Source organism: Brachyistius frenatus, unplaced genomic scaffold (genome assembly GCF_029030835.1).
Source record: "Brachyistius frenatus isolate BFR_SWC_R1_liver_20210118 unplaced genomic scaffold, ASM2903083v1 Contig_1, whole genome shotgun sequence".
NCBI lineage: Eukaryota > Metazoa > Chordata > Actinopteri > Embiotocidae > Brachyistius > Brachyistius frenatus.
Genome location: NW_027210600.1, coordinates 2,077,501 through 2,097,690, shown reverse-complemented (window position 1 = coordinate 2,097,690; position 20,190 = coordinate 2,077,501). Strand labels below are relative to the sequence as shown.

Below are 20,190 nucleotides of genomic sequence, written 5' to 3'. Positions count from 1 at the left end.
ATAGTCTACCTTAGTTGAATAGGGGCATGATGACGTTATTGAAGTTATTATCAATAATATAAACTATTATATTAATTATTGTGTTGACAGATTTTCAACTTAGGGATCCCTTGCACAATGTTGTCAGCCAACTATTTTAGCCTGTCAGAGGCAAAAACAAGCCTTTTCAGTGTTTGTACATTGATGGGACACAATTTGGCCCAAGTTGTCCCCATTAGTCACGTAGACCAGAATGATGGGAAAAGTAGGATTCAGGTTGGAGAATCCCAAAGTTTCCTCTTTAAATATACTTAAATTGTTCAAACACGCGTCAAGGTGACTAATGAATACTTTGTACAAAACATTGAATTAACTCCTCAAAGTACAGGTAAATTTGGGTAATTGTGATACCAGCAGTATACTGTAGCTGCTGTGTCAACAGATTTGACATATTTCCTATGATACACAGAGATGGGACTGCTTGAACAAAATTATTCTGTCTGCATTAGCCCATGGTGTACTTTGCATTTTGCCACTTGTCTGCCATCTTGCTTGACATACAGTGTTATATAAAAGGCAGATTGAAGGTTTGTTTTTTTCTATTCATCTTAATATTCAGAATTTGAAATAAAAAAAAAGAAGTGTGAAATTAAAAGGGCAATAATTGAGATTCATTTGATGGTCTTCACATGCATTTTATATTTTCACAGAATTTGATGTGTTGATGATTGGCGACTTTTTTAGTTAGGAAAAAGTAAAGCTGACTGACAGATGGGACTCAGCTGTTTCTTTTTGTGTGGATTATTCATACACAAAAAAGGGCAGTGACCTGACTGAGTGAACTGAGTGCCAACAGTTAATTCTGAGAACAGGAAACAACAAGTCACTGCAGCACAGGAAGTACCAAGGAGAGGGTACAATTCTAAAGTAAAAAATAAACCTATAACATAGTGACTTTACTGAGTCTGGAGAGCGCAGGTGTCAAAGTATCATAAATCACTTTCTGGAAGCCTTTGATTTTTCAAACATCAACTGAAGGCAGCTGCTTTGAGGCTTGAAAGAGAAGACACAAAACTTTGAGTTCTGTCAGTGGATCGTCATAAAAGTTCTATGTAGTCACATATCAGATCGTATATCACTATTATATAATTTTATTGAATTTAACAGTAAAAGGCGAAATGGTCCACGATAAAAATCTGTCTTATTTTCATGTAAACAGGGAGATAATAGAAGGTTTGAGGATTTAAAACCATTTACAAACACAAGTTCTGACATGTAAAATAAACATCAGTGTCAGAAATATCAGTCAAATTTAAGCAAATTTGTGGCACTGACTGTTAACTGTTCAACGAGTTTTCGTTTAAAACAAACACACCCACTTAAAATAGCCTCGTGAACAACTTTTGGGTTGCAGTGAACTGGTTGAGAATCCTGTCTCTAAATCACCCCTCAGAATATGAAACAAGGCCAAAAGCTTGGTGGGCCTTGGTGGACTGAGACACACCTGCATTTCCCAGGGACAAACAGTGATGGGAGTACTCAAGTCCATTTGGTTACTCTGGCGTCAGACACTGAATCGACTCCACCCGGATCAAGGAGAAGTATCACTCCATCCTTCAGAGACATGCTCCACTCTCTGGTTTGCATTTTGGAGAAAGATGCATCCTTCAGCAGGATAATGAGCCCAAACACACCTCAACATTTTAAAGACCACAGAAAAGGAGTGCTGGCTGTCATGGACGTTCCTCTCCAGTCACCTGACATCAATATCATTGAGCATTTATGGGGGAATTTGTAGACTGAGAAAAACCAACATTGTCAGATCCTTCTGGGATAACATGGGTTATCAGGCCTAAACACACTGTAGTGTAGTGCTGCTGTAATTTTCAGAGATTTAACTTTTCACTCAAATAGCTAAGCTGATATTATGTGTAATGAAAGAAAAGTGTGAATTTCAAAATAAATGTAAAATAGAAGTATCTAGTTGTGTAAGAGTTTTAGACCCTACTTTATGTGCACCTAAAGTGTGAAATACTAATCCTATTTTGTCTCATTATAGTGTTTTGATCTAAAATTCAAAAGTCAAATTCGAAAAAAAACATGACATTTTATTATAATGTCAACATAGTTTTAGATTGCAATGTATCACTGAAGGAGCAGAGAATGTACAGTAAATAAGCCTGATTAAAGGTACTATGCAGTATGCATGATTGTGCTTTCAGAAAACACTTTAAATGAATTCAACCTCCTACACAATTTCTGTTTCACTTGACTTACCAGTGTTTCAAGGCACGTAATCTTGTCATAGTTGTTTCCTGTCGATGTTCTCAGCAGTGAAAGGAGGCGGTGGCCTTATTGTGGTTTCTGTCCCAGTTACATTCACAGGCTGCCACTTCTGCTTTTCACACAGACGCAAAACATGCACAATGTTAGCATGAGGCAAAATGGAACAATGGAATTGAGGCACCCAGCATACGCTCTTGTCTTTGGGTCTGTTATTGGGCTCGGTCTGCCGCTCAATGCAGTGTCTCTGTGGATTCTGCTTCGCCACCACAGCCTCAAATCGCCCAACACCATCTTCATGGTCAACCTTGCAATCTCAGACCTGCTGCTCATCATCTCCTTGCCCACGAGGGTCTACTATTACGCCACAGGCACCTGGCCTCTCAGCAACATGGCCTGCCTCTGGGTCACCATGCTCTTTCGCAACAATATCCGCTCCAGCTCCATGTTCATCACCTTCATCAGCGTGGACCGGCTGCTGGCTGTGGTTTATCCTCTGAGGTCGCGCCATCTTCGAACCTCGTCCATCGCCTGGAAAGGTGCTGCACTCGTCTGGCTGATTGTGGTGATGGTGAATATCCCAGAGAGTGTGGAGTTTTCAAGACATTTAAACAACCACAACGTATCCTCATGTTTTGAGTTCTACCCGTCAGAGTTGGACAAGAAGCTGCACCGATCAGGAGCTGCTTATTTTCAGCTCGTGCTGCTGTTCACCATGCTAGCAGTGAACATTGTGTCCACTGCTCTGGTGTCTTGGACTTTACAGCGGCAGCTGAATGACTCTGCAAGGGTCAACAACAAGGTGAATGTCATGCTCATTTTTGCCATGAACTTAATGATGTTCACTGTATTCTTCTTGCCCGTGTCCTTGGTTGTTTTCTTTAATAACCTGAGACCGGCGCTGAATTGTCTCGCGAGTGTGAACTGCTGTCTGGACCCACTGCTGTATTACTTTTCTTTTGATGGTTTCTGGAGGAAAAAAGAGGATGTGGACACGTCTCTTGCAAGAGAATAGTTGCTGAACATAAATGGATGTAGACAGATGGCATTAAGTACTATTTAAATAAAACATTTGCTGACTGCTGTGAGATTGTGCGACATAAAGGTTACAAGGTGAAAAACTGAACGTGGTATACAAACATTCGAATTACTGTTCTTGTTTTTTAAAGGTTCAAGTTAAATCTGTTTGACCTGAAACAGAGATATTTAGTCATATATAATATGGAATATATTTAGATGACAGGGAAACGACTTAAAGTTCTGCTATGCAGACAACCACACTGTTGCGAAATTTAAATAAGCTGCCTGAATTTAGTTAATAAGAAATAACTACTACTTTCTAACATATTTATGCTATGTGGTGCATCTTACATGCTGTAAAACATGTTTAACTGTTAAATCCCTTACCATTCTCTCCAGGATTTTGTGGTTTATTTTCCTGATTTTGCGATTGTTTTTGTTTTTTTGCATTTAAATTGTAGGGTTTAGCAAAAATTGCAATGCTAAATCTTGTGTAAAAAGAATTGTGTGTGTAAAAGTAGTTTCACATATTCCTCATTTCCTATAATAAGACCGCATTTCCCATCAACCACATCACTTCCAATTTTTCAGCATTGTTCTGTGTTTTTTTGGTCAGGCAGTATTTGATATGTTTGATGATGTGAATAGAGGTTGAAGAGTCTTGCCAACTGTAAATGAGAAGTTATTTTTGTTAATAAAGTGAAGTTTTGTTTGGAACTATTTTTTGCGGTAATACCTTCAGCAGAGCTTCTGTATGTTTTTAATCTGACGAGTTTACTGAACACAGCAGCAGATTTATTCAACTAACGTCAGCAGAGCTCACTTCTGAAACAGGTCTGGAAAATGATGTGAGAAATTAATAAAACTTGCATATTTGTATTAATTTATTTGATACTTCTGGCCACATAATTAAAAATGGTGTTTTCAGTCCATTAGTTATCTCACTGTAACACCATAGCATGTAACACACCCATCAGTTCACTACAGCATTATGTGTCACAACCATGTTTCGCCTCACCTGTGCAGGAAAACCTATGTGGTTAATTTAAAAAAAAAAAAAAACAACAACTAAAATCCTTAACCATGTGCGCACAAAAACTACTCTGTTACATAATGAAACTGCTTGGTTAGGAATTTCTTTAGAGATCCTGTTGGTTTCTCAGGCTTTAACACTGGTCTCTTTGGTGAAGATCCATCCAACCACCCCCTGCTGACACTCCCTACAAGAATAATAATTCTCAGCAATTTAGGAAGAGGGCACTCTTAGGCTGTTCCAAATATCATTGATGTTTGTGACACACTTGACTTGAATTTTCTTATCTCCTGTGCTTTTTATTCCTTTTTAAATATGCAGTGTAGAAGGTGGCATCAAAAAATGCTTCTGGTAAACTTTCCGTTTCGGGATAAAACATAATCCCCCTTCATCCTTGTTAGCTCTTCTTTTGATTGCTTTTAATGTCATTTGGCACCGTCTTTTTTTTGTGTCTTTGGTTATAAATCTTGCATCGCAGCTGAGGCTGTTGTGCTTTTGTCAGCACCTCAGTTCGGGAGCCAGAAGCTCTCAAGTCCCATAAGCTTTGCCAAACACAAGGGCATCTGTATCCGCCTGTAGCAAATTGATCCAAAAAAAGGATGTAGGTTTGAAACAATCCAGATGTAGGGTCTGGAAGTGCACACTGAGGATTTGTTGTGGACGATTAGGACATTCTGCATCTAGTATATCACTACTTGGTCATCTGTTAACAGGATTATATAACCCTCAGTTATTTTTCTTGTTAAGTAGGCCAGTGGTGGAACAAAACCAAACCAAGGAAACCACATGTACACAGTTAACCATGTTCTTTTTTTTAATGCTTACGCTCCTGTTTCAGCCAGCAGCCCTGTAATTGCAGTTGGGGTTTTCACTTTTCACACACTTGAGTGATGTTTCTAAAAAAAAAAAAAAGTAATTTGTATATATAAAATGTTGTTCTTGTAAATAAAGTTAGGTCATCAGTGCATAAGGCTGCTACTGGCTAGATATTATCGTGACCCTTCCTAAATTGGAGACCTGCATTGAGGTGGCTTTCTCCCTCAAGCAGCTCCATATATGGTTAATGTGACCTTTACCTGTGCCCTCCACTGGGGGAAGTTGAATGCAGAGAGACTGAGTAGAAAACATACACACACACGCTTTATACTGTGCTGATTTTGAGCCATAAAACACCATTGTACTGCAGTCACTGTTTGCTCAGCCTCATCCGTACCCTGCAAGGCCATGATGTCAAATTCATTTAACCTGCTATTTCCTCCCAGATTTACACAGCGTATGTGGAGGACTGTTTTTGGCTGAAATTGGCTCGATGCGTAGTGACGGAAAAAACATAAGGTTAAGAACAAAACTGTTTACTTGCAGCTTTTCCATTCGCTTGTTTGATTAATTTGGATGTCTCTGAATTAACTATTATTTATGCCTGTATGTGTCTTTACCTGTGTATCAAGGTCAAACTCATGCTTGTTAGAGCTCTCCATCTGCAAGTGACTGACACCCCAGATCTGGAGGGATGACTGGGGTGTGAATGTGTCTGCCGAGGCCGGTCACTGTCAGGTGACCCTCTCCCCCACCCCCGAGGTAAAAGCAAGAAGAAAAATACACATACATTCTCTCGTTCTGTTTCCCAGGGTGGGCGCACACACACACACACACACACACACACACACACACACACACACACACACACACACACACACACACACACACACACACACACACACACACACACACACACACACACACACACACACACACACACACACACACACACACACACGCACGCGCACATAAACATTAACATTCACATAAGTACACTATGAAAAAAATGCAGGTACATTCAGGTCTGCGAGTAATCGCTGCCAAGGCCCACAAACAAGCTTGTTGTGCTGCAGCCAAGTCTGCCTTGGACCAGAGGAGGACTGCTATTCAAAGACGGCAGCAGCAGCTTTGGTGACTGTAGAGCGTCAGGCAGCACAAAGAGCCAAACATAGAGAAAAGAGGGGGGAAAAAAGAAAGGAAGGACAAAAGTAAAAAGCGGAGTTGCTGAATGGGCAAAGAAGACACCAAAGAGGAGAGGGACAGCAATCCTGCAGTATCTGATGCCTTGAGAGCACCCGAGATGATGTGAACACACAGAAATGTGCAGGAAGTGGTTCAGTCCAAACATTTTTTTTTCTTCCAATGATACAAATGGGAATGGGAAAAAACCAACGTATTAAAACAACCTTTTAAAAGGGTTGAATCTGGCTCACAAGACTGCAGATCTGCCGTTGATTGAAAATATTATTTTTGGCTTTTTGGAGAAACCGAAAAACATTTCAGTCCAAAGCTCCTGCAAGTGATTCAGGTTCAGCCGGTGCACCACCTGCAAGAGTTAAAGCTTCTTAGATGTCAGATCATCTACAAGGAGGTACTGCAGGAAATGATAGAGAATTTAGCTGCTTCTATCTTTTAATCCAACTCTGAAACCTTCATCTGGAGCCTGTTTTTATTCCCACAGAGTCCCATTTTGTCAAAACCATTCATATCAGTGAAATACGCACACTGAGCATTTTGCCGTCTGCACCGTGACCACCACAATTAAAGAACGAGGTCATGTGATGGAATAGAGAGTGACAGAGTCCGAGCAGTGAGCAGGTCGAGGGAACACTCACCCAGAAGACCGTTTTGTTTGTTTGAGGATGTGAGAATAAAAGCCATCATTGATTTCAGTAAATTACATACATCAAATGATGTATTTAATTCGTGTAATGTACGTAATGTAATTTCCCTAAGAAACACAACTTTATTTACATCAAATTACTTTTTTCATGTAACCCAGTATAACCAAGTACTTTTGGTCCATAAATCTAAGCAAGTTGTGACACATCCATCCATCCCTTCATTTTCTGCCACTTATCTGCAGTCCGGTTGCAATGGTAGCAGGTTGAGCAACTTTTTCAGCCCCCCTCGGAAATCCTCAAGGTCTTCATATAGGCCAGATGAGATATTTAATCCCTGCGGTTTGTTCTGGGTCTACCTCAGGGTCACCTACTACAACCGTGGAAAGCCTCCCATGGAAGGCGCCCAGGAGGCATTTAACCCAAACCATGATACTTCTCCTAAACCTCACCCCGTGATTCTCAGTGCAGCGGTTTGTGTGAATCGGCGAGCCGCTGTGAGCTGTGACAAAGCAGCAGTGTTTGAAGGTGGAGGTGTGGAACAACAGCTAATACATAGCAGGTGCCAGTTTATTGATCAGTTGCATCATTAGGCTGATAATGTCACAGGCTGAAAGTGCACGGGAGATCTATTGAAATTGGTTTTGAAGTAATACCATTATGATACTTCGATCCGGCAGTAGTACTAGCTATGACGACAACACGTGTATTTTCATTATCATGTTGATAGAATCAACATTTTGGGAAATACCCTTATTTATATTATTTCAGACTGGATGAGACAATTGATACCATCCTTACTGTCAATTCAGTATGAATCTGCAACAGGCAGCAGATTATCTTATGTTAGCATAATGGAAACACAGAGAAAGGGCTTGCGTCTGTCCAGAGATAACAAATCCACCCACCAGCCCCTAAAAAAAAATCTCCTGATTGACACATTTATCTTGTTTGCTCAATTTGTACTAAAACCTAAGTGTAAAATTGACAAGCGGCAGTTTGCTGCTGACAAAGTTGCTGTAGCTTCATATTTACTTCAGCAATGTGTGAGTTGTTTCAATCTTCTCACCTACCTCGAGGCAAAAAAAACAAACACGTATATTTACCAAAAATGGTGAACTGTTCCTTTAAGGGAACAAAGATGTGTTTGTAAGTTTTAAATCTTTAAGCCTTTATGATTTTATATCACTGCATGCTATCAAGTTTTACATTTTGTGATTTATTTAACTATTTAATGCAGCCATTTGTCATTAATTTGCATGCTGCATGAAAATCAATTAGACCCATAAAACTTGCCTGAGTTTTCTTTATAGAAAAAAAGGAAATTTATTTAAAAGAAAATATATTTTTTGCATTTTAAAAAAAGTATTAATTCCTTTTTGTAACTGCACAAATAATTAAACAGGTAGTTGTAGTTACATACATAAACCAGTAGATGCCTGAAAGAGTAGAAAAACATACATTTACATTTTTGAAACAGAATGTGCACTGTGTATGTTAGCTGTATGTTTTGTCATTAATGAGCTAAAACATGCAAAACCACTGGTATAGTGTTTGAATGTTTCAGTGGAAAGCAGAGAAAGCAAGGAGAAACAATGACTCAAGTGAATGCAGAAGTTTTGAAATATGGATTTTCATTGTCTGACTGGAGTTAAAGTAATATTTAATTTTATAGTTTTCAGTAATGGGATTGAGAAATGCACAAGGCTTTGAGCAGATGACAACTTCTGGCCCAGTTCCTGCCACCGAGGCGAGGCAAAACGGGGCCAGAAGGCATTCTCACAGCTTCAGACCTCTTTATGATGTAGGCGGCATCAAAGCACGCGCCACCGACACTTCCTCGGAAAGAGCTGGGGGGAAACGCTGAGGGGATGACGGTCTTTTCTCTCTTTTTGCCTCTCTCTACCTCCTCTCATCCTTCCCCTTTACCCGTCCTCGCCTACTCCTTCCAGCCCGAGCCAGCTGTCAGTGGGAGTGTGTGGAGGCGCTGCACCCTGTCACACACACTAACTGGAGAGCGAGGGTGGAGAGGGGTGGATAGAGAGATCTGAATGCGGTGACGGTAGAATGATTAGGCCATGTGCAGAGCTGAGGAGAAGATAGAGGCACAGGGAGAAACAAAGGCAGGGTGCAGGAGGAGATATGGGTATAAAAGACGGGACAAATAGAAACACGGGAGGGTGATCACTTGAGAGAAAATGACCTCTCAGTTGAGGGACAGATAAGAGACGGAGGAAGGCGGTGGTGGATTGCCCAAAGGTACAAGATGGAAGATGGGGGTTCGGAGCTGTCTCATATCCACGAGGAGCATCTGACGGGGAGGACAATGACAGGGACAACATCTGGGAGCCGTCTGGCTCTGACCTCCTCTCCAATCCCAGGGTTGAATTGTGTTCTCTTTTAACCCTCCACACATTCCCCACAAGCCAAATGTCCAAACATTTACATTGACTGCACATATAAGGCATTCACTTCTCTCTATCATTACACAGCAGGACGACGGACCATTAGTTTCAGCAATGAAGAAAATGGCATTTCTACTCTCTCCATGTGTTCAGTAAATGATCAAATTAAGATGCATGAGTGTGCTTTTCTATCTGTCACACTTGCTGTGCACAGAAGGATCTCCAGCCAGACCTGCTGGAAAAAAAGTGTGTGTATGTATGTGTGTGTGCGTGTGTATAACAGCATTCCTGGGTGTGGAGCTGAAAGATAAATGTAGAAAAAAATTACTTGAAACACTTTTTTGTCATCTTTGCATCTCAGCTGCATCATACAGACGTGACAAGCCAAGAACAAGATAGTATTGTGTTAGGTGTTGTATTGTGAGAAGACTGCATGTGTCACAACCTGCATAATTGATACTTGCCAATAATATTGTATTCTGGGTTCAATAACACTGTTGCATTATCTATAACTCATAAATCTTTGCAAAGTGCCAGAAATATAACACACATTAGGTTTCCTGATGACTAAGTCTGCTTAGTGACAAATCTGCTATATGTTCCACGATGCTGAATGTCACCCACTTGCAGTCAGGGCGACTCATTAGTACGCTGGTGCTCTGCAGTAGTGCATCATAAATGGATGTGGAACAAGCCCAGAGGAGTAATGAGATTCTGCTTCAAGACAAAAGAAAACCAAACCAAACTGTTACATCTACTTCATTATATGACAAGTTTATAATCAATTGTTCCTCTGATTTAAAGTGCTGCTGGTTGTTGTGACGATGACATTTATGGACAGCCTTAAAGCAACCAGTTACAATTTAATAAAGGTCTAATTTCAGTCCTATGAGGAGCAAACTCTGGCAGCCCATTATGTATTTATTACACAACATTGTAATCATCAATTTCAAACTAATATCCCCATCTTCTTCTTCTCGTTTCCATCAACCTACACAGCAAATGGTTGGCTGGCCGTAATGTATGTCACTAATACATCCCAAAAGTGCAATACTTACCTGAGACAAATAGAGCTGCACTTTAAATTACCGGGCCAGGTTAGATCACCAAACATGCAGAGTACGAGAGGGAGTTTCCTCTGGACTCTGAACAACAGACGGACCCAGCATGACATCACATTAGTATCATAGCCCACAATTCACTATTCCCGGAGTGGTGGATACGGCAGCCTAGTGGGAATAATTGGTGCCAATAATGAAGAAGCATTGAAAACCTGGAAACAGGATTGTAAAAAAATTGGCCATTTTTCAGCAGGTTGTAATTTTGAATAAAGCCTTCATTGGAAAATACAAAATGAAAGCATTTAGCCTGATGGAGCCCAGTCACTGATACAGAGGCTCATATTGAATTCAGGAAGTAACTAGCTGTGATAGATTAAGATTAGTTTTGTGGTGCACAGTTTTTCTGTTCCTTTCTGCAGATTAATGGATATCATTTGGAGATCTGTGGCTACGCTCTAAAGCCTTCGGGAGTATAATAGCTCAGATTGTGTTTCCTTAAAAGTTTTTAGGAAGAGTCTTGGGAAATAAGACGTGTATTGTATTTGCCAAAACTAAACCGAAACATTCCTTGTGTTCTGGAGGCCACCTGAGGGTCCCAGTGTCTCAGTTTGAGAACCGCTGCTCTAGTTTCTCAGCCACCTCTTTACAACTCGGGGAAGTCTTTTTGTCAACTATACGGCACTTAGGTCATTTCCCAGTGAAAAGAAGACCAAATCTAATTTCATCACTGCGTGGTGTGGATTCGAATCATTGCATTGTCATCTGTTTGTGTTATTCTTTTTTTCTCCCTCTAGATAACGGAGGCAATATTTTCCTGTGCCTCCCGGAATAATCCTCCCCCAGCTAGAGATAGTCCAAAAGAAAAGTTCCTTTGAGATAGGCTACTCAGGAAAATTGAAAAAGTTATTATTAATCCTACTGCCCAGCACCAACCAATAGGCAACACACACACACACACACACACACACACACACACACACACACACACACACACACACACACACACACACACACACACACACACACACACACACACACACACACACACACACACACACACACACACACACACACACACACACACACACACACAGACACACACACACACATATACAATGTGGAAGAATGAAATGAGAATTTTTTTTGTCCTCCTGTGAAACATGGAAAACAATAGTGCCATGCCACAGAAAGTTGAATTGTATTACGTAGACAAGATGCTGTTAAAACCCTCCCCCTATGATAACATAAATACCAGGCTAAATATCTTAGCATCCACAAATATCGTTGTTGATAAGCAGTTAAATAAAATTCTGAAAATTTAGTGGGGACTTAGGAAGGTGAGTCAGGAGGTGTAGACCTGTGCACAGACCGGCCTAAATTGGACTGTTAATATTCAATTTCTGCATGAGCAATATTAAGATTCATTGCATCCTCAGGCAAGTAACAAAACACAGTGTATTTAAATCACACATGTGTCTGTATTAGGCTACTCCGAATTAATTGTACAGCATTTTAACTGCAGCTTTTAACATTATAATATAAACTATGTGTTATCTACTGGATTTATGGTGCATCTATATGATAAAACAGTTTGATTTTTTTTTTTGTCAATGCACAACACCAGTAATGTTGTTTTTTTAAGCATTTAATATTCTGATGTTTTCAAAATTTAGGGATGTGTTCATGAATTAAGTTAAAACAAGGTGCTCTATGCTCTTCAAACTCTTTTTTTTTTTTTTTTTTTTTTGCGTTATGAATCTGTGCTCAGCGTTGGAGTGGGCTGGGATGCTCCTGAGATAGGAGATGGGAGGAGGAGAGAAGGGAGGGCGGTGGATGAGAGAAAGAGAGAGAGAGAGAGAGAGAGAGAGAGAGAGAGAGAGAGAGAGAGAGAGACTGAGAGGGAGAAAAAAAAAGCGCCTGAATCCATCTCTCTCCGTGACGTTACACGGTCTGGTCCCGGGGTGCGCCGCTCTCCGGTCCCGTCTCAGCAGAAAACCCACTTGGAGCTGCTTCCCCTCGACCGTCCACACCAACCTGCGGTGAGACGCGCGCGGTGCCGTGCGGCGAGGTGCTGTTGCGGGTACCCGTGTTTGTCCTTCTTCCACTCCACGGTCGCCCGTCTTGTCCCACGTATCAGTGAACTGTTTCCACACTGCTTTTCAAGAGAGGAGAGAACCTGAGGCGGTGAAATAAGAGGGAGAGGGCGGCAAGGAGAAGGAGAGAAAGAGAGAACGGAGGGGAAAAAAAGACCAGAGTGAGAAAGAGAAGAGGAAAGAGGTCGCCGTAGTCCCTCTCCTTTCCCGGGCTGAATCTCCACCGAGAAGATGCTGAGAATTGCCGGCGTGTTGGCTGTGGTGGCTCTGGGGCTGAGCGCCGCTCACACCAAAGGTACGGTAGGTGAAGCGCAGCTGGCTCTGCGTGGTGCGGATCTGTGTGTGTGCGCTACGGCTTTATTACAACTGTGATGCTGTGTGTGGATGCACGAGGATGTCCATCAGATACAGACAACTAACCGCTGATTACAGTCTCTCTGTTTGGATGTTCTTTACTTAAGGAAAGGGCTTTTATTCCCTATTTGGTCTTGTGGAGACTTAACTAAATAACTGTAGCCTCTGATGGCACTTGAATGTATTTGTTTTATCTTCCACGGTATCACTACAGTACTTCTACGGAGACTTGGAGTTTTTTTCCTGCGGTGCTCAATAAAGAGCTTACAGTGACCTTATTTTGGCTTATTCTCACATGGCATCACTTTGATAGTGATTGAGGGACTTTTGTGGGTTATGATCATCACATTTATTGCTGCATTACTCATGTTATTTTGTAAAGGGCTGGATGTAGGAGAAACACGTTACAAGCCTGTGGGTCTTTCCTGTTGTTTGTGACCGACAGGAGAGGTCGGTAGGATTAAAGTGGAGCAGTTGATCTGTGGAGTTTTAGAACCTATTAAGCCAAAAACCTGCAAAGATGTCGCATTTAGGGTCTTCCATATGTATATTAGAGTATATTTGAAAGTATAATTATCATTAAACCATTTAGTGCCCATGATAAACTATATGTGAACACCCATGTTGTAAGAGATCCCCACAACTCGCTTATGGAGAGGAAAGTCCCGGGTTGGGAGTGCGAGTAAATCTCTCCCAAAGCTTGAAAAACATATAAATATGACAACATCTGTGACTGTGGATGCAAATGTCCTCTACAGGCGACCTGGCAGCACCCAGGTTAATCTCACAGGGAATTATATTTACAGATTTATCAGTGACTTAAAAGTTCAGCCACAGCTAATTTCTTTACAGATCAGCTTTCAAAATCCACCCAAACTTTTGCAAAGCAATCTAAAATCATGTACTTCATGTACAAATGAATCATAGGTGGGATTCATCAACACACTAATTCAATTCACTGCTGGATTTAGCTCATCCAAATTCATGTGACAAGTAATCCCCAAAACTACAGATATATGATAATGACATCCAGATGTCATAAATGTGCAGCATACTGTCGGCAGCTTTGCCTCACCGCCGAGCTAATTTTAGGTCTTGCCAGTATCCCCACTGCTGCGGGACTGTTCTATCCTCCAGTGAGACTGGCATGTGCCGTAGGTAAGCTGGGTAAATGCAGGCAACAGGTTCGTGCTAATCAACTCCCTGTAGACCGAGACTGGCTCTTTACGCAGCGAAATAACAAGGTGACACCTGTCAGTTCGGTCTGGCAGCCGGGAGACAGAATAACTGTGATAAGCTGTTGGTCCTCCTGACACGGGGAAGAGCCTCCCTGCTGGTCGGCTGGCTGCAGTCTGTGTCGCGTGAGTGTGGAGGGAAAACGTATGCTAATACAGTGACCTTTGTCCTGGCCTGCAGGTCAAAGCTTCGCCTGATATGCACTTTCATTTACTTTACTTGCAAGCAACAATGAGGTAACTATCACATGCAGTGCCTGCAAATTCACTCAATTCATGTGTCACCCATTACGGAATACTGGGTATGAGTTTATACATATAAAATATGGCCAGAAATAACAGGATAGTTGCACCAGATGTTGTTGTTGTTGTTGTTGTTGTTTTTTAATCCAGAGCTTAGCTGTGAAGTAAACAAATTACTGCCAAGTCAATGGGGGTAGAAAAACCAAGCACACCATGGTTCCTAATTGATTCCCCAGGGTCACTATACGGTGCAGTTAAATCCAGGGGAAAATAAGAGTCCATTGTTTCCACAATCTTCTATCTGTTGCTGCACTGACCCTCACCACCTTTTCCTGTTTCTTGAAACAGCTGGCAGGAAGCCGAACCCCTCAGAGAAGCGGCGTTTCCCCATTTCTCACCCCCTGAATCTGCCTCTCCGGTTGCATATTTAGAAATAGCAGTCAAGTATTCTGAAAGATCTACCTCTGTATCGCCAATATGCGGAGCTGTTTTCCAGATAACTTTGAAGTGTCGCTGCTCCTGTCATTTTCTGTTTAGCCACCGTTTCATTCCAGGAAAGCGTGGAAGTGCGAGTGCCTTTAATCACCGACACCCTCGAATGATGCAAGCAGACTCAGCATACACACGTGTGTCTCTAAATGTGTGTAGCTACTTGGTATGTTTCACAGTTGTCAGTAATCAGAGCTTGGAGCGTTACCATATGAGTGAGCGTGTGTGTGTGTGTGTGTGTGTGTGTGTGTGTGTGTGTGTGTGTGTGTGTGTGTGTGTGTGTGTGTGTGTGTGTGTGTGTGTGTGTGTGTGTGTGCGCAGGGAGAGTGATAGAGTGCATCCAACATGTTGACAGCCGCCAAGCATGCAAAAATGGGCATGGAGTTGATGTCGTTTACAAAGGAATTATTGCATTCGCAGATACACGCTGTGGCTCAAACGATTTCCCCAGGACCGACCGTGTCGCTGCTCAACAGGGAGAATCTTCTGGCAACTAAGCAGAAAGAGCTATAGTATTTGCCAGTCCTGCCCGGAGCCCCGCTTTTGTGTAATTCCAAGCAATATGAAGTCTGAATTTAGATAGCTCATTACCAGCACAGTGTATTTTAATTCTGCTACCCACTGTGTGACTCTTTGTTGGTGGAACCTTTTTGCTGCTTTATTATATCCAGATAAATACACTGTACATTCTTTCTGTCAGGAAGCACGCAAACAGTTAGAATGCAATATTCAGCCGGTGGACGAGGCCTCTTTGAAACAAGGTAGGCCACTGCTGCTTGGATGTGTGCTATGAAGTTGCAGGATTAATTGACACGAGTCATAATTTATGCCACAATATATAGGGCTGATGTATGTGTATGGCTGCGTGTGTGATCCAGTGCTTTTGTTGGTGTGTACATGGGATAAAGAAAGCCAAAGGGATAGTCGTTTGAGGATCCCATTAGCAAATAAAAAAGAGGGGCGACAAAAACAAGAGGCAGATTTATGTCCCCCCCTTTTTGCAGAGAGGAAGTGCATTATGGGAGCACTCTATAAATCCTCCAACGAGGCTGTGACACAGGATGTGCACAAATCCTGTCCGGCCTAACGCGGCCAGGGGGGCGAGGCTCAGCGACATGGAGGAACATCACAGATTTTTTTTTTTTTTTTACTCCTTCTCCTCCTTTTTCAAAGCTCTGCACAGCTCTATGCCATTTGAGAAGCAAGAGGGCTTAGTAGCGGCGGCGGCGGTGGAGGCGCGCCAGGCAGCTGATCGCAGCACAGTCCAGCAGCCATCAGAGACAGAAGATCGAGTCGGCGCGGATAAGTTTAAGCTATTTTCTTCAAACAAGGAGGAGATGGAGGGTTCCTGTGATCCCACGAGCCCTGATACCAGATCTGCAGCAAGCTGTGTGATAACAGAATAACAGTTGCTTACAGCATGTTGAATTTTGCTCATGAGCGAACAAATGCTGATTTTTGCTGCTAATGAGAAATCAAGCCTTTCCTCTCTGCCTCAGTGTTAAGTATGGGATGAGTGTGGAGTAGTGTTGAGTGGGTGTTTATTGTCTACTTTAAACAGAAAGCCACATATGAAAGGAAGTAAAGTCTCAGAAAGCTATCATTATCTACATTAATCCACACTTCAACTTTACACTTCCATCGTCCACTATCTTCACACTATATATACAATATCCGACTCCTTTTGTTCTGCCTCCTGTGTTTTAACTCTGTTGTATTTCCAGATGTGGAGGGTGGGGGTTTGGGGTTGTCACAGTGTGTGTGTGTGTGTGTGTGTGTGTGTGTGTGTGTGTGTGTGTGTGTGTGTGTGTGTGTGTGTGTGTGTGTGTGTGTGTGTGTGTGTGTGTGTGTGTGTGTGTGTGTGTGTGTGAGCATGTAGTTCAGTAACTGGGTGCAGCGTGCAGTGAGTAGGTGTCTCATCTTCCTCCTTCCTTTTCCTTTGAGTGGTCACGGCTGACCATAGTTGGCAGCAGATATTCAGGCAGCCCGGGCCCATTGATTTGCCCTACAGACAGATAGAGAGAGGATTTGATCAGAGACCAGGCTGGAGTGGTTTTGGCAGAATTAAGTCAGTCTCCAGTGTTTTTTTAGATGTGTTTGGAGAGAGCGAAGGAAGTAATAGGCAGACTGGGGAACGGTCGGTGTTGACCTTAAAAGAAAGCCATTTGCAAAAGCACTGCTTTGGAGCTTTTGATATTCATCAGCAGAAGTTTGCTCTGTTATGGAATCATAGATGTTCAAATATCCATTTCTTTGGTGGCCACTTTTAAGACATCTTATCTTTCTCAACATAAAAACCGAGTGATGTTTTATTAAGGCTACTTTAGATGAACAATGGTCACTGTGGTTGAGAGAGGCAAATACTTCATAACATTATTGATGATAGTAATCACTAAAACAGAGTTAAACAAGCCTAAAAAAAAAGTCATAAAATCAACCAACGGCAGTATTTGTTTTACAAAGAAGGAAGTCCAAGGAAAGCTGTGAAAGCAACACCCATAACTATATTAAATTGATCAAGAGATGCCTTTATTTGTATGGTCTACACTACATGTCCAAAGGTATATGGACACCCAAGTACTGCACTGATGTGTGATCACTGAACATGTTATTTTAAAACTATATGGACAGTAATATGCTGCCATTACAGCCTTCAGTCTTCTGACAAGACGGGATTAATATTGGAGGTCAAGTTCCTCCACAATATTGATATGAAAGGGCCTTTCTCTGTTTCCAAGTTGAAAACATTGTATGTATATATCACTGTATGCCACCCGGTATCAAAACGAGAAATAGCTTAGCTTTGGCCTGTCTAGGTGTGAAAGTTGCGCATTTTCCTATAGTGGATGAAAATGAAACCAAGTTCATGTGTACAGCCATATAATTTACTGGAAAATGAAAGTTATAGCTAACATGTGGTTGGGGGTCGGGAGAGAAAACATGGTTGGGGTTAGAAACATTGTCACCTCCTGGATTCTAACCTCATCGTCTACCCATGGCAGTCCGTGACTGTCATCAACAAGCCCCCCCTCCCCCCACCACCACCACCACCACCACCAGCACCACCACCACCACCCTCCCTGCCTGCTGCTGCTGGTAAAACATGTCCTTTGTTGCCTGTGTTGCAGGACCTTGTTAACATGATCCTACGTCACATAACATTTACGTGCGTGTAAGTTTTCACGCTTTCAAAACGCTTCCCAAAGCGTGTCTATTTCACGTTTTGTTGTCGTGGACCAGCGTGTCTATTTCACACTTTGCCGTGAAACTGGGTTGGTGTATGCTAACCATGAAAGCCGAACGATACTTAAAGTACACACACATATAGGGACAGGGTTCTTTTTATGTGCACATGCATATATAGCCACTACCACTCGTTTACTCGGACTCAATTATTTCACGAGTTGTCAATGTTATGGCAAAGAGAAGTGTATATCAAAGGGGTGTCTACATATATTTGGCGTTATCATTTATTTCTTCTTTTTTTACTCTCTAACGTTAAAAAGTTAAACTCAAATAATTATAAAACAATCAAGGCTAGCTGGTGACTTTCAGCTCCCACTGACTTTCAAGTAATTATTAACTTATGGTGTATAATTGCATGTGTGTGTGTGTGTGTGTGTGTGTGTGTGTGTGTGTGTGTGTGTGTGTGTGTGTGTGTGTGCTTTTTTGTACTTCTGAATAATCAAGTTTGTTAAGTTGTTTAAAGTGACTTGTCTGGCTCTTACCATCAAACCCTGTTGATTTGCTCTCATCGCCTACGGTGCATGCAATAGACACCACACACACACACACACACACACACACACACACACACACACACACACACACACACACACACACACACACACACACACACACACACACACACACACACACACACACACACACACACACACAAACATACAAGAGCTCTCTAGGATATTCAAGGGACTTCTTCTGCCATCCTATTCAAGCCTCCTTCCATCCATTTGCTGCTGTTTTCCAATCACTTACCTCTACTCCAATCTCACCAGTGGACTCGCTTCTATTTTTCAGTGCTAGATGATGACACAGTGAGACACACACACACACACACACACACACACACACACACACACACACACACACACACACACACACACACACACACACACACACACACACACACACACACACACACACACACACACACACACACACACACACACACACACACTGATGAGTAGCAAAGGGTTACACAGACCGATAGTGCTTGACCTGTCCCTCTCCACCAGCTGGGTCTGGTTGACCTCAGAGGAAATGATGAAAGGGAGAAAATAGAGAGAGTTATAGGCCCAGAGAAGAGAGAGCGTCAGAGAAAAAGTTGCAGATCTTTGTCTCCGTGACTCATAAATCTTCACACTTGACAAGTGCAGCACTCTGACTTGAGTGCAGACTTTTGGATTGGACATGCAGACCGAGGAAGAGTGGCTGAGTAACTTAGAGAGAGCTCTGCTTTCAGTTTGGGTTACTTTGTGAGACCGTGGTCATCTGTCTGACCATACATGACCTAAACCTTCATATCCGATACAGATTTGCAGGGAGTTGAAGCCTTTACCTGCAACATACAGGTCAAAAGGAAGGAAAATAGATTGTTATTGAACACAATTCTCTAATACACTGACAATTATGAATTCTGCATTCATTTATATACACTTTTTTGCAACCTTCAGTATATTTAATAGCAGCTTATATGCATCTCGCTTTATTGAAAGTAAAGTTAAATGTGACGTTAGAGGAATAGTTTAATGTTTAGTAATTAGTGGGATTATTTGTCGCCCTAGAGCGGTTGCCAGGGAATGAGCGGCGACTAGGATGTTACCGATCTTACCCGGGAAAGAATCCCTCATAAAACTATAAATTATAGGTTTTACAGTGTCTCTTTTATGGATTGAACAAACAAGGTGTAATGTGTTCATAAGTGATCTTTAGAGGTGCTTGGAGATGGATTTTGTTACCTTTGGGATGCCTGCCTGTGTTCCCCTGTTTCCAGTCTTTATATTTACATTAAACTTAACAGCCTTTTCTATTTAGTGTACAATAATGAGTGGGATATTGATTTAATATCTGCAACAACGTTTGGTAAGTGAATTTCCCAGGACGTTGAGTTATTCCTTTAAGGAATAAGGGACCACATGGATGTCAGTTAAAACTGTAAAACGAGACACTTTCTGAATGGTAGTGTTGGTCCTGTTGTGATGCTTGCTTGCCCACATGTCTGTGCATTTGGAGCTGGGTTAAGGCTACTTCCCCTGCTAAGGGCAGCTCCATATTCAGGTCAGCCCTGCATGAGCTTTAGTTGCCTGTTTCAGCA

At 41.9% G+C, this 20,190-nt stretch overlaps 2 protein-coding genes across 2 annotated transcripts in view; both read left to right on the top strand.

Annotated features, from left to right (window-relative positions):
• Positions 1-2,396: 2,396 nt before the first annotated feature.
• Positions 2,397-4,176, top strand: LOC138616567 (lysophosphatidic acid receptor 6-like). The gene has a single exon (XM_069690975.1). The coding sequence runs from the start codon at positions 2,399-2,401 to the stop codon at positions 3,275-3,277; it is 879 nt and encodes a 292-aa protein (XP_069547076.1). The 5' UTR covers positions 2,397-2,398; the 3' UTR covers positions 3,278-4,176.
• An 8,124-nt stretch (positions 4,177-12,300) lies between these two features.
• The window catches only part of LOC138616379 (calsyntenin-2-like), a 276,054-nt gene continuing 268,164 nt past the window's right edge, over positions 12,301-20,190 (top strand). Inside the window, exon 1 of the mRNA XM_069690622.1 lies at positions 12,301-12,829. Within this exon, the coding sequence (XP_069546723.1) occupies positions 12,766-12,829 (64 nt within the window). The 5' untranslated portion in view covers positions 12,301-12,765. The remainder of the gene's footprint in view (positions 12,830-20,190) is intronic.

Coding starts and splice junctions, on each gene's coding strand:
- LOC138616567 (XM_069690975.1), top strand. CDS start 2,399: ATGCACAATGTTAGCATGAGGCAAAATGGAACAATGGAATTGAGGCAC.